Here is a 12,998-nt window from a genome sequence, read left to right on the forward strand (position 1 = left end):
CATGAGGCGTCTGGACAGTGTAGATAGGAAGAAACTTCCCACTCATGAAAGGATTGAGAACAAGGGGGCACAGATTTAAAGTAATTGGTAATGGAATCAAAAGCAACATGACGGAAAACTTTTTCACGCAGCAAGTTATTGCGGTCTGGAATGCACTGCCTGAGAGTGTGGTGGAGACAGGTTCAGTTGAGGCGTTCTAAAGGGAAATTAGACTATTATTAGACAAGGTTATGCGGTAAAGGAGGGGGGATGGCACTAGGTGAATTGCTCATTTGGAGAGCTGGTGCAGATTCCCTGGGCCAAATAGCCTCCATGTGCACTGTAACAATTCTGTGATTCTATCTATAAATCTTTGTAGGCTTTCTGTGTCCTCCTCACAACTTGCTTTCCTACCTATCTTTGTATCGTCAGCAAATTCCACTCTGCTTGTTACATCCTCAAAAGAACTCTTTTTTTCAAACACGATTTCCCTTTCACAAAGACACGTTGATTCTGCCTGTTTGTATCATGGTTTTCTAAATGCCCTGCAACTACTTCCTTCATAATGGATTCCAGCATTTTCCCAATTAGATATTAAGCTAACTTGTCTATAATTTCCTGCTTCCCGTCTCCCTCCTTTCTTGAATAGGGGTGTTACATTTGCGGTTTTGCAATGTGCTAGGACCTTTTGCAAATCTAGGGAATTTTGGAAGATTACAACTAATAACATCCACCATCTTTGCAGACACTTGTTTTAAGACCTTAGAATGCAGAGGATTTGGCAGCCTTTAGTCCCATTAGTTTTCCTAGTATTTTCCTTTAGTGATAGTCATAACCTACCTCTTTGACCAAGCTTTTTTGCTTCATAACTCTTCTGAGGTGCCTTGGGACATTTTATTACATTAAGGATGTTATATGAATACAGGCTGTTGTTAAAAAACTGGGGATCAGTTGTGTTGAAAATGGCTTCAGGTCATCAACATATGTTAACCGTTTCCCTCCACAGATGCTACCAGACCTGCCGAAAGTTTCCAGCATTTTCTGTTTTTATTTCTGCATCAGTGGATATGGTTTTTCACTCGAGCAGTGACGCTTAGCGGAGTGTAGTGGACTCAGCTACGATGCCCTCTGCAGCCAAACTGCCTTCAAACACCACCGCCTAGGTGCCTATCACACACAAGGCCCAAATGGGCGAGGTACCGTTGGGCGTCTGGTTTATTTGGAATTATATTCAAGGAAAGCTGCAGGAGAGGGAATGTGGATAACTTGAGAGTCGCATAGGTCGCGGTTAGTCAGTCAAATTATTAGCCCTCCCGGGAATTACTTTAACTCTCAGTACCTACATCAATAATAAAAAAGTATCCTTCACGAGCAAAAGCCATCTCTCCAACTCAGCGCCGTCGACACAAAGGCCAACAACTCTCGCGCTCCTGACCCTCCTAATAGCTGATTGGCTGTTGGTGATACGGGATAACGTAAACCGTCTTTGTGCTAATCCCTCGCTGACTGGCTCAAATGGACACGAAAGCCCCACCTCCCAACGATGTGACACCGGATTGGCTCACGGTTTACTTGTCCGTGCCAAGGGACTGGCAGGGAGGATAAATTAGTATCGAAAGCGTGCAGGGATAATAAAGTACAATTAAACAGCAATTTCTTTATGTTGCGGTAGTTAAAAAATACAAAATTAAATCGTCTCTAAGTGCATATCCAAAGAGCCGATAAGTTTAACATTAAACACACCCAGCCAAACAAAAATAGAATCATCGCGAGACAGAGAATTAAAATACAAGTGAAACGATAACAGTACGAGTCAGCCAGCCCATTACTGTGAACTAACCAACTTAATTTATTTTGGAAGTTCCAGACTTCAACATAGAACACTCTTAAAACACCGACGAGGAACTCATTGTAAGGGCCTGGTACTGGCGTTGAGAAAAGGTTTCAGTATTAATATTCAACACGCCCCGACTACTCTAGTTCAATGTTACAATTGTCACTCGCTCTCAGAAAGAAGGTAGCAACCCATGTTACGGATTCTGGAGCTGAAACTTTTCATTTAGCTGTTGCATACATTATTTAAGTAATTAATTATGCACCGCGCGGTACGAGACTAACTAAACCCTGCATTGTGGATCATTTAACAGAGCATTGATTACACGGAAGCTGATTGAACAATTATTGGTACCTGGTTGCAAATTATTAACATTACATCGTGAAGCTTGCTTTCCTCGCTCCGATTTCACATATTTTGATTACATTTTTATTCAGAAGGCCTACCACAGATACATCTTCTAGATTTCAAAATTATGGTACTGGAGTGAGACAGACAGGCTTACTCTACTTGAATCCTACTATCGCAGCAGCTACCTCAGCCCCAATTTAAAAACTTATCCAATGATGTATTCAAGTAATATAAAATTACACATAGGAACAAAAAGCAATATAGGGTGTAATTGACTATTCATAAATGATCTAGCCAGGCTGAAGCTGTAATTGACAAGGCCCATCTATAGCATTTGATTGTCAAAGGCTGAAAAAAAATAGGTTAAGCGGATCCGATCCACAATCTGCAATTTACATCAGTCAACAGTGCAGTGGGACAATGCATCCTTAGGCGGGGGGGGCGGAAATCTAGTTCCTTTCCAGTGATCCCTGATGGAAGTGCCTTTAACAGTGAACATGGCTCCATATCTAATATTCTTCCAAATTCACTGTATAGACTTCCATGAAGAATAGCCAGTAAGATATAGGGGAGGGGACTGGAAAGAGAAATTCAGAAAACATTTCTTCCATCGCCCCCCTCCCTCCCCACGCCAAAGATTCAAAGGCAAAACCAAAAGCCTTTCCTCAGGATCTAAAACTAGGTAACATGTTACAGATTGTACATGATACAACAAATCTGAGTACGGGCACAATCACTTAACCTTCTGGAGTAGCAGATTAGAATGTGCGCGCCATCTGTTTAACTTTAGCATAGGTGCAAAGTGAATAGTGCTTTTCCTCTACATGCTCACAGTGAATATACCCAAAATTGTTATCTTCAGTTTCCTCAAATTGAACCTTGTAGTATTAATGGATAGCAAAGGTTCCAAACAAAGAGCAGTTAATTTGGATGTTAATCTGGTGCATTATTTTTCACAGTAAACTCAGCATCCTGTATTTTTTTTTAAAAAATTCCCATAAACCATAAATCATCTGTTGCCATCTGCAGGCTAGATCAAAAGACAGCTCCATAAGCAGGATTAGAAAGCAGGCTGGATTCAACAACCAAGCTGGATGGCCTATGAGTTTTCAGGAATGCATCCAACTGTGAAACGCACTTCATATTAATAAATGTCAATGAGTTTGTACAATTCATTTTTTTAAAAAATGAGAACCCAGACAGCAGCTTGTCAAGGATTAAAGGAAAAATGGAGAAAAAAAACTAAGTTAACATTTCAAGTCCTTATGACTTGAGTCATTAGGACTCAAAGCGTTAACTTCTTTTTCTCTTCACAGATGCTGTTAGATCTGCTGAGTTTTTCTAGCATTTTGTTCTTGTTTCAGATTTCCAGCATCGGCAGGAAATTGATTTTATTAAACAAAAAAATGTTCAGTGCTTAGCTCTAAAGTTTCACCAGCTCAACAAATGATCAAGAACATAAGTTGAGTTTGTCTCAAAATCTTAATTAACATTGTACCTTCAAAAAAAAAAAGGATGCTCCTGGAACAGTGTGTAAAAGTTTTTTCATACAAGATTTGGCACCATATTTTTAAAAAGTACATTTTGTACAGGATGTAGCAAGATCAGGATTTATATTGTATTTTTCATAATTCACTGGACACAAACTTCCTCTGGATCAGATAAGTCAATCTTGAATGCCCAACCATCACTCCTGTGCTTGCTGATCTCAATTGGCTATTACACCCCCAAAATTTTAAATGCTCAACTGTTTAAATATCTTCACAGCCTTACCTCTCCCATCTCCAAAACAATCCAAAGAACTTGTAATTCTTCCAACTCTGACCTCTTATGCATTCCAGCCTCTACTATTGGCAACAGTATCTTCAACCATCTAGGCCCTGGTACCCCCTTCCTCAAACCCCACTCACCTTCCCACCAGCCACCCTCCAACCTTTAAAAGCCTCCTCAAAAACCATCTCCTTGGCCAAGCTTGCTAGTAACTTCTCCTAATCCTCCTCCAACGGCTCTGCACCTGTTCCATTTTTCCTGAGGCACCTTGGAACATTTTCTACATTAATTTGCTGCACAAATAGAAGTTTTGGTATATTTCAAATGAAGATTTCTGCATGAAGGATACAGCTAAAGACATTAAACAGATGGTTGAAAATCAAATGTTTGGCACTGTGCCTGTGTCTGACTGTTTAATCTAAGAAGAGCTACTGAAGCAGTTAGCTTGGATGGGACTGAAAAATGTTAAAATAAATTTTGTACCAGCCCAAAACAGTCAGTGACAAAGACCCTTTGGGTAATTATGCTTTAATAAGTAAGGGTTTTAGTCTGTACAAACTAGATCCAAATTCAGAAAAAGTAATTGTAAAAGCGTTATGTCCATATTAACTCGTGTGTAGTTTACTTCAGCTGGGAATTGCTAGCCAAGTGCTATACTGTCTAAAAGCCCATAGAAAAGCCTTCTGGATTTGTTTGGGGGCAAGCGGTTTAAAAAAGGGGAAAGAGATGACATCAACACAGGAATTGCTGAGATGCATACTACTGAAAAAGTAATCCGATCTATTTTATTCGACAATCTCTTCAAGGAAAGATTCTTCACATCCATACAGGTCCTATGCTTTTGCCTATTTTTGAAAAAAAAACACACACAGACAGCATGTTTAAGTGTTAACAGTTTATTAGAAAGATATTGTAGGCTTAAAAAAAATTCCATTGCATTTGACATAAATTGAGGTTCAGCTTGTACTGAGCAGACTTCACAAAATACATCCTAAAGATAGTGTATTAACATTTTCTTCAAACTTGCATTCATACTCAAGACAGTGCAAATACACTTGGTCATCTAAATGTACAGCCACTTAAGATCCACAAGCGACAATGTACAGCTTTATCACTCTTCATACTAACAGATGTAGAAGCTCAAGGGTCAACTGATACCATTAACAGAGTTTTAACCAATTATTAGGGATGAAGCCACTTTGAAAACATTAAAACCTCAGCATCCTAACTGCTGCAGAATTAGCTAAGGTGGCTTTATTGATACTGAAGGCATTCAGTACTAGACTGAATGGGAACTTCTGACTGCAAGGTTTAGTACTAGTCAATACAAACTCAAATCACTATAAATAACTTAAAATTAAAATTTTTTGCAAGTCCTGGCAAATTGGAATCTGTACATAATGGCAGGTTATATTGTACTGTACTGGTAAGCAATTTTGTCCAATACTCTGGTATGCATCGACCCCTAGAAAAGCCTTTAAACAGGTTGAAAGTGGATTGAAAGATGCACCACTGCCCTCAACAGCTATCAACTTATAATTGTTTTGTTAAAAATTAACATTTTAATGAATGCTTTTCTTCCAATTCCCTGAAGCCTTTTTCTCCCAATTCATTTACTCTAGATCAGGCATTTCTGAAAAAGAGAGAGGTAAAACACTGAGTAACAGTAAAAACTTAAAACTTATCACTTAAAGCAGCCAAAATTTTACTTACTCTCATCATCGCTGTCCTGCGACCCATCCTAAAGAGCAATAAGGAAGCAATAATTAAAACAGGTTAATAAATATACTGGCATATATATGAGATTAATTCACTGAAGATGAGCAAATAGCACAACTCAACACCAGCATATCTCTAGGCATTATGACAAGAGGAACCACAGTGGCAAAACATTTGAATTACACCACATTGTAGAATAGTACCTGGACATTCCACAGCAAGACAGTCCAAATTGAAAATTTACTTAGTTGAGGGAGAGAAAAAAATTGTAGGCTTAACCTCACATGCCCTACTTAATCAAATTTGTTGGCTACACCAACTTAATACAATTTTAGTCAAATATTCCTTTCCAGTAGTCACCACATTGTCACAAGGCAACATACAAGCCCAACAGACCTCAAGTTAAAAATGCAAAATTAAAAGAATCTGGAGTGGTCACTATGCCTTACTTGCAAGTCAGTAGAACAGACCTAGATCAATATGCCTCATGTATGGGAACCATGATAGGGTCCTCCTTGTCCTCACTTATCACCCCACCAGACTCCCCATTCAAAGGATCATCCTCCGCCATTTCCACCAACTCCACCATGATGCCACCCCCCCACGGCAGCATTCCGCAGGGATCATCCCCTCCAGGACACCCTGGTCCACTCCTCCATCACCCCCTACACCTCAACCCCCTCCCACAGTACCTTCCCATGCAACCGCAGAAGGTGCAACACCTGCCCCTTTACTTCCCCTCTCCTCACCGTCCAAGGGCCCAAACACTCCTTTCAAGTGAAGCAGCATTTCACTTGCACTTCCCTCAACTTAGTCTACTGCATTCATTGCTCCCAATGCGGTTTCCTCTACATTGGAGGCACCAAACGCAAACTGGGTGACCGCTTTGCAGAACATCTTTGGTCTGTCCGCAAGCATCACCTAGACCTCCCTGTCGCTTGCCATTTCAACACTCCACCCTGCTCTCATGCCCACATGTCCATTCCTGGCTTGCTGCATTGTTCCAGTGAAGCTCAACGCAAACTGGAAGAGCAGCACCTCATCTTCTGACTAGGCACTTTACAGCCTTCTGGACTGAATATTGAGTTCAACAATTTTAGATCATGAGCTCTCTCCTCCATCCCCACCCCTTTTCCGATCCACCCCCTTTTTTCCAATAACTTACATAGATTTTTCTTTTCCCACCTATTTCCATTATTTTTAAATGTATTTCCATCCATTGTTTGATCTCTACTTTTCAGCCTATTTCAATCCCTTCACCCCACTAGGGCTATATGTACCTTGCTTGTCCTGCTTTCTACCCTTAATTAGCACATTCCTGAGATAATATCACCACCTTCAACACCTCTTTGTCCTTTTGTCTATGACATCTTTTGGCTGTCTCCACCTATCACTGGCCCTTTATTCAGCTCTACCCCCACCCCAAAACCAGCCTATATTTCACCTCTTTTCTATTTTTACTTAGTTCTGTTGAAGAGTCATACAGACTCGAAACGTTAACTGTGTTCCTCTCCACAGATGCTGCCAGACCTGCTGAGTTTTTCCAGGTATTTTTATTTTTGTTTTATACCTTATACATGCTTCACCTCTAACCATTAAATTTGTCTATAGCAAGAGGGGTGTGCTGTTCTATTATTTTATTGCCCACATTTTCCCTTTCCCTAGATATACATCTTGTACTGAATTGGTTTTATGCCTATATTATACCAGTTGAGTATTGCAGCTGTTCTTGCACCTTCCTGACCTTGTGGAAAGCAATTCTTTTCATGCATCACAAGAATCTTCAGCATAACAGATTCTGGGGAAAGTCAACTTCCATCCCAATGTTATATTTAGCTATAAGCACGCCACTTGTTTAGATGGGGACAAAAAGCAAAGATCGCTAGGAAATGCATTAGTGTACATTTATTGGGAAAGGCTCAATTGTTAACAAGCACCTACAATTGTATAGTTTGCTGACACTAAAAACACCCTTGCATTTATGCAGGAACTTTTACATAGAAAAAGGTCCCACAACACTTCATATAGATGCAAGGGGATAAATGGACAAGCTAGAGCAGATATTAGTCACAGCCAACGGTGGGTTGAAAGAAAGGGGATGCACAAGAGTCCAGAGTCAGAGGGAGGGAGAGTCACACATGAGAATGGCCAAGGTACTAGGAGTCACACCTGTAAAATCAGAAATAGTCATTTCCAAGGTGAAATTTTTTTGAGAACAAACCCTCTGCCAAACACCCAATAATGTGGCAACACAGATCCAAGTCTCTCACTGACTCAATTCTAAGATTGAGAGCCTGGGGCACAAAGACAAAAAGAAGTGCTCACAATAGAACTGCCAAAAATCACATTCCAATTATCCATGCCATTTTTCCAATCAACTCCTTTAAATTTCTGCTTTGAGCTGGTTAGGTTTGAAGAATGAAACTTGCCAACTTTCACAATATTAAGGAAATTGAGTTTCCTTATATAAAAGGAAGAAAAAAAGTGAGCATAAGTAACACTGGGAATGTGGACAGGGCAATGCCCCCACAAATGCTACTTATGCTTGCTTGGATGCCCCCTTTAAAGTGTCATTTTTACTCCCCTCCAAAACTAGGATGGTCTGGTTCATGGACTTATCTATAAGACGTCAAGTAATGGGGCAGGCTCAGAGAGAGGTCTATGCATTCAAAAGCAATTTAGCCATGTTACCACATGCAATGCACAAAACTGATCAATAGAAAGCAACAAAATTTGAATGGCAGTTGAAACAGGGACTTGAACTCTTCAGAATCTAGTTATAACTGTGTTACTCAGCTGTCTCACAATCACATTTCCATTTAACAATTAATTATTACTGAAAACGCTGGCTTATTGAATTGTGTATTTTCATACTTACATCATCCATTCCATCTACGTCTGGGATGTCTCCATCATCATCTCCTCCCATATTGTTCATCATCTAAAGAAGTTTTTTTTTTTAAGTAAGTTTTTTTTAAATAAAAGTTATTTAATTCTATTGCAGTACTGATAATGCACCTTAAATAGGGACAAGTGAGACATTGGGTTGGTGCTGAGTTATAGACCAGGTGGTCCCAGTTAAATCCCTAGCCAGTGCTAAACTGACCATGATTGGGGCATCCTAATCCTTGAGGAATGAGGAAAAAGGGGTGGAGGGAGTACTAACAAGGATTTGTCGTCTTCACCACTCTCCAGTGATCCCATTAGAAAGAGCATTTATGGGGTGGAGTGACAACAAACTAGGTCAGTCACACCTGCCATACACCCCACAATCCCATAGCCTCCTGACACTGTGCCCACACATGAATAGCCACACTTGTTTATGGTACTGGAGGACAGTAGCAGCCACAGAAGCTTACTCAATACAAATCATTTTCCAAGGGAAAAACAGTTTGTCACTGACACCAGTTCAAGTTGAGGTTTTAAAAAAAATGGTTTTACTCAACTTATGGCTAATGGCACAAAATATTTTTAATATCTCTCTCATAGGAAAGTTTTGTACCTTCCTTGCTGATCCCAGCAAATTCAAGATACCACAATTCATATCCAGTGCCATTGTGTAAGGAACATTAGTTAGTTTTGCTCACTGCAAGTGGTGATAAGAGTGGATAACTAGTGCTTACCACATTATTGTATGCAGATGATATTGTATGCAGATGACACTTTTTCTTGTATGGGTTAGATGTTACTTGTAGTTGCATGCTCTGGGCGTTAAGCACACAGGAAGACAAGTGGCAGCATAGACAGGAGAACCCAAACTCAGCAGGAAGTGAAGCATAGGATTCAGTGCAAGCTAGGATGGTTTAACAAGATACTGGAATACAGTTCAACATTTTCCAGGATTTTCCTACCCAGATCAAGTTTCCTCCTCAGGTAAGGGCCACCCATTTTCCAAAAGTTGTGATATAATGATGTTCAATGCTCAACACTCAACAAATGTCACAGCTACCCTTTTTGATGTTGTGCATATTCAAGTGGAGTAAGAATTGGCTCCTAATTCCAAAAAATATATATATTCCTACCTGTGAGAACTTTTCAAAGCTGGACAGATCTTCTTCTTCTGGATCATCATCCCAGTCTCTCCAGTTATTGAAATCCACTTTGAGCCAGTTTAACTGTACAAGTGATCAGTCAGTAATTGAAAGCAAGTGATATGGGATATTAAAGGACAAATACTGCAAAGATAAATGCAAAATATTGTGGATACTAAGTGGAAATACTCAGGTCTGGCACCATCTGTGTAGAGAAACAAAGTCATATTCCAGTTGAATCATTAACTCTCTTTCCACAAATGTTGCCAGACCTGATCTTTCCCAGCACGGTTTTTAAACTTAAATACTGCAATGATCTGTTACCTTCGCTTTTTCTTTGGTTAACCGTGGCCATGCTTGACCAGATTCCCCTTTTCGTAAATAGCACAAAACAGATCTGTCTGTCCTCTTGTGTTTGGAATCCTACAGAATGTATTGAGAAAATATACATTCAAATTAAACAGATCTGTTTAATTATACTCATGTGCAACAACCATTTCTATCCTACCAAATTTAAGTAGGTTAGTTTAAAAAAAAAAGTTTGACTCTAGCTGCATTGTTCTTGGGTGATATTTCTCCAAGGCCACAACAGGAGGTAAACTGTCCAGTCAACAACCTTAGCACACCTCCTAAAAGCTCAGGAGTAACAAGGGCAGATGTCCAGGAGCAGATCGCCTAAGAGGTTCATCTCTCCAGGGCAAGGGGGAGGAAAACATCACAATCCACTCAAAAATTCAGCCCCAACTACGTACAATTTATTCAATTAAAGCAAGATTATGCCCCAAAAACTGCAATCCTTTCAAAAAAGACATTTAAATACAACATTTATGAAACAAAAGTGAACTATTGTTGCCTTCTTGGTGGCAAACTGAACAACTGCACTGGCAGAGGTTGGGAGTGGGCAATCAACATGCTCTTTTGGCTAAGAATTGGTACTGGGATAGAAAAACAAAAAGAATATTACTTGTTTGGCTCATTTATTCACGAGATCACCAATACTTACACTTGGGTCAATTGCATTATAAAGGTTAACTTCATTAAAATGTTTTACGTTCTCAGCTCCTCCAAGACAGCTACATGGAAAGAGACAAGCCATACAAAAATGAATTTTAATATCCTGTTCTCAAACACAATACAGAAGAGCCAAACAATAGATTAAAAATGCTAAGTACTATTAAGTTAATGTTTGTACAAGATAATAAAATTTAAAACATTCCATATTTTCTGGCTCATATCCCAAAAACAATAGTTCTGTGACGGTCCATATATCAGAATATGAAACAAATTTTATAGGTGTGGCCTTAAGAGCGTGACCACTTAGCTAAAAGTAAATTTGCATCACAGTTGGTTCTTCCAGATATAACCATTAAATCAGAATTCAAAAAGTGCACAAGAACTCTGTTCTATTTGCAAGTGCACTTACTGGCCAATTCCATTTGTTGCCCCATTCCCAATGACATGTCACTGGCCTTCTATACTGTTAATGAAGATGAACACAAGTCTTGAGGAACAGCAGTTCATCTTTCTACTGGGCACAAGCAACCCTCTGCTCTTAATATTGACTTTAAAAGGTGTCAGACCCTAACTACAGCCCATATTTTCTCATGGGCAATAGGTACTGATATGGTAGAATGGATATGCTAAAACTTCCAGCAAAATAATCTCTCCCCCCTCCCCCAATGGCAGGATGGTTTGCATCTTTGGTGTCAACCTACTTGCTAATGCAGCCTGCTTCACTTTTCTAGTTTTCATGCATCCTTCATTTGACTTGCTTGTCATCTCATAACTTCTTCCTTCTGCATTTTATTATGCTGCATTTGGTCTACTGTTTATATGAGCTTTACACTTTAACTACCCCATGGTAGTTTGATGTGTATTTACTTTTCCAAATCCCTGCAGCCCCCCACCCCAAAGCAATATCTTTCAGTGCCAGGAAAAGGTGTACACCAGAAAAATAAATGATTACCACACTCAGGCAAGGCAGCATCAATTGAGAGCCTTCAGCATGTTTATTTTAGTATTTGTTTTTTTTTAACTCTATCCTTATTTAGGAGAACAGAAGTGAGGAGATAACAGCCGAGCCCAATCTTCAACACATGGCTGGACTGGTCAACAGTGGTCATTGGGCAGCCACTGCAATGAAGCTTTAGTGGTTTTTCCCCATCCTAGCCCAAGGACAGTTAGGTCAACTGTGGTGTTCTCAATCCTCCAGGTGGAAATCAGCCAACTCAACAGAGGCCAGGGATTGAACCTCAAAGAGCTTCATTGCTTATATGATTCAATACCACACCGAGCAGTGCACTTACCAACTGAACTATTAAACCTTCATCAGGAAAGAACTGAAGACCAGAAAAAGAATTCTGACTTTTAAGACAAGGGTGAAAAAAGTCTGAGTGCATTCATTGTTTTTTTTTTTCATTTTTACATTGCCTTTTTGTTTAATCTATATTTAAACCTGCAGAATTCCATTACCACATGTAGGTTATGGTTATTATTTGAAATGAAGCAATTTCCAACAAAATTGAGAAAAAGACACCTCACTGGTTCTCAAAAGAGCTCAACAGTTATGAACTACATTTATATATTGTGCTAATTCTGCTGGCTCATGTAAAGGGCTCATATAGCCAACTGCAACACCAAAGTAAACCCATTGCATTTAAAGCCCAGCAAAAAAAAAGTCTGCAGCACCAAACCTCACCTAGGAGCCTGGGAGAAACTCCCTAGGCCTCGTAAGGAATAATGCATGGTGAAAATCTCCCCTTTCACAAATGCTTATGTGCAGGAGGAAACAGAAAAAATATATCCAAAATGGTGGACAAGAGATTAAAACAAAAGGAAACCTCCAGAAATTGAGACCATGTTCTATCTCTTTAAATTCTAAAAAGGGAGAATGAGACTCAAACTTGAGCAAATCCTCTCTCACTTTGGTCTCAAAATGAAACTAGAATATGCAGGTGACAATATCAAAGTTAAAATCTGTGCAATTCCCCTCAGCTCAATTTATAAACAAAATATACAAACATTTAAGACTCTGGGTTTGATTCCCATTCTGTGCCGTTAGCTGATGAGAGTCAGGATAGCAGCTGCAATTGGCTTCAGCATGTGGGAGTGGGAAAAATTTGCCAGCTTTTGCGCAAAGATGTTGCTTCACATTCATATGCAGCACTAGGTATATACCACCATTTTAAATATGCCCCATTATACTTACTGATCAGACCTCTATCTTCAGGAGCTCACTGAATCAAACATGTGCTGCCACTTTCCTAACTTGCAGTGCAGTGCACACCAGAAACTTAATTGCAGGTTAAAGTTAG

General features: G+C 39.6%; 1 protein-coding gene across 2 annotated transcripts in view; it reads right to left on the bottom strand.

Moving 5' to 3' along the window:
- Nucleotides 1–4,814: 4,814 nt before the first annotated feature.
- Nucleotides 4,815–12,998, bottom strand: part of LOC121273265 (prostaglandin E synthase 3-like) — a 29,632-nt gene continuing 21,448 nt past the window's right edge. Inside the window, exons 3-8 of one of the 2 annotated variants that reach the window (XM_041180298.1) lie at nucleotides 10,688–10,757; nucleotides 10,009–10,107; nucleotides 9,676–9,768; nucleotides 8,532–8,594; nucleotides 5,648–5,675; nucleotides 4,815–5,567 (exon numbers count right to left, since the gene is read on the bottom strand). In XM_041180298.1, the coding sequence (XP_041036232.1) occupies nucleotides 5,548–5,567; nucleotides 5,648–5,675; nucleotides 8,532–8,594; nucleotides 9,676–9,768; nucleotides 10,009–10,107; nucleotides 10,688–10,757 (373 nt within the window). In that variant the 3' untranslated portion in view covers nucleotides 4,815–5,547. The remainder of the gene's footprint in view (nucleotides 5,568–5,647; nucleotides 5,676–8,531; nucleotides 8,595–9,675; nucleotides 9,769–10,008; nucleotides 10,108–10,687; nucleotides 10,758–12,998) is intronic. The other variant, XM_041180299.1, reaches the window with a different exon arrangement.

The sequence above is a fragment of the Carcharodon carcharias genome, chromosome X, assembly GCF_017639515.1.
Source record: "Carcharodon carcharias isolate sCarCar2 chromosome X, sCarCar2.pri, whole genome shotgun sequence".
In the NCBI taxonomy this organism is placed as follows: domain Eukaryota; kingdom Metazoa; phylum Chordata; class Chondrichthyes; order Lamniformes; family Lamnidae; genus Carcharodon; species Carcharodon carcharias.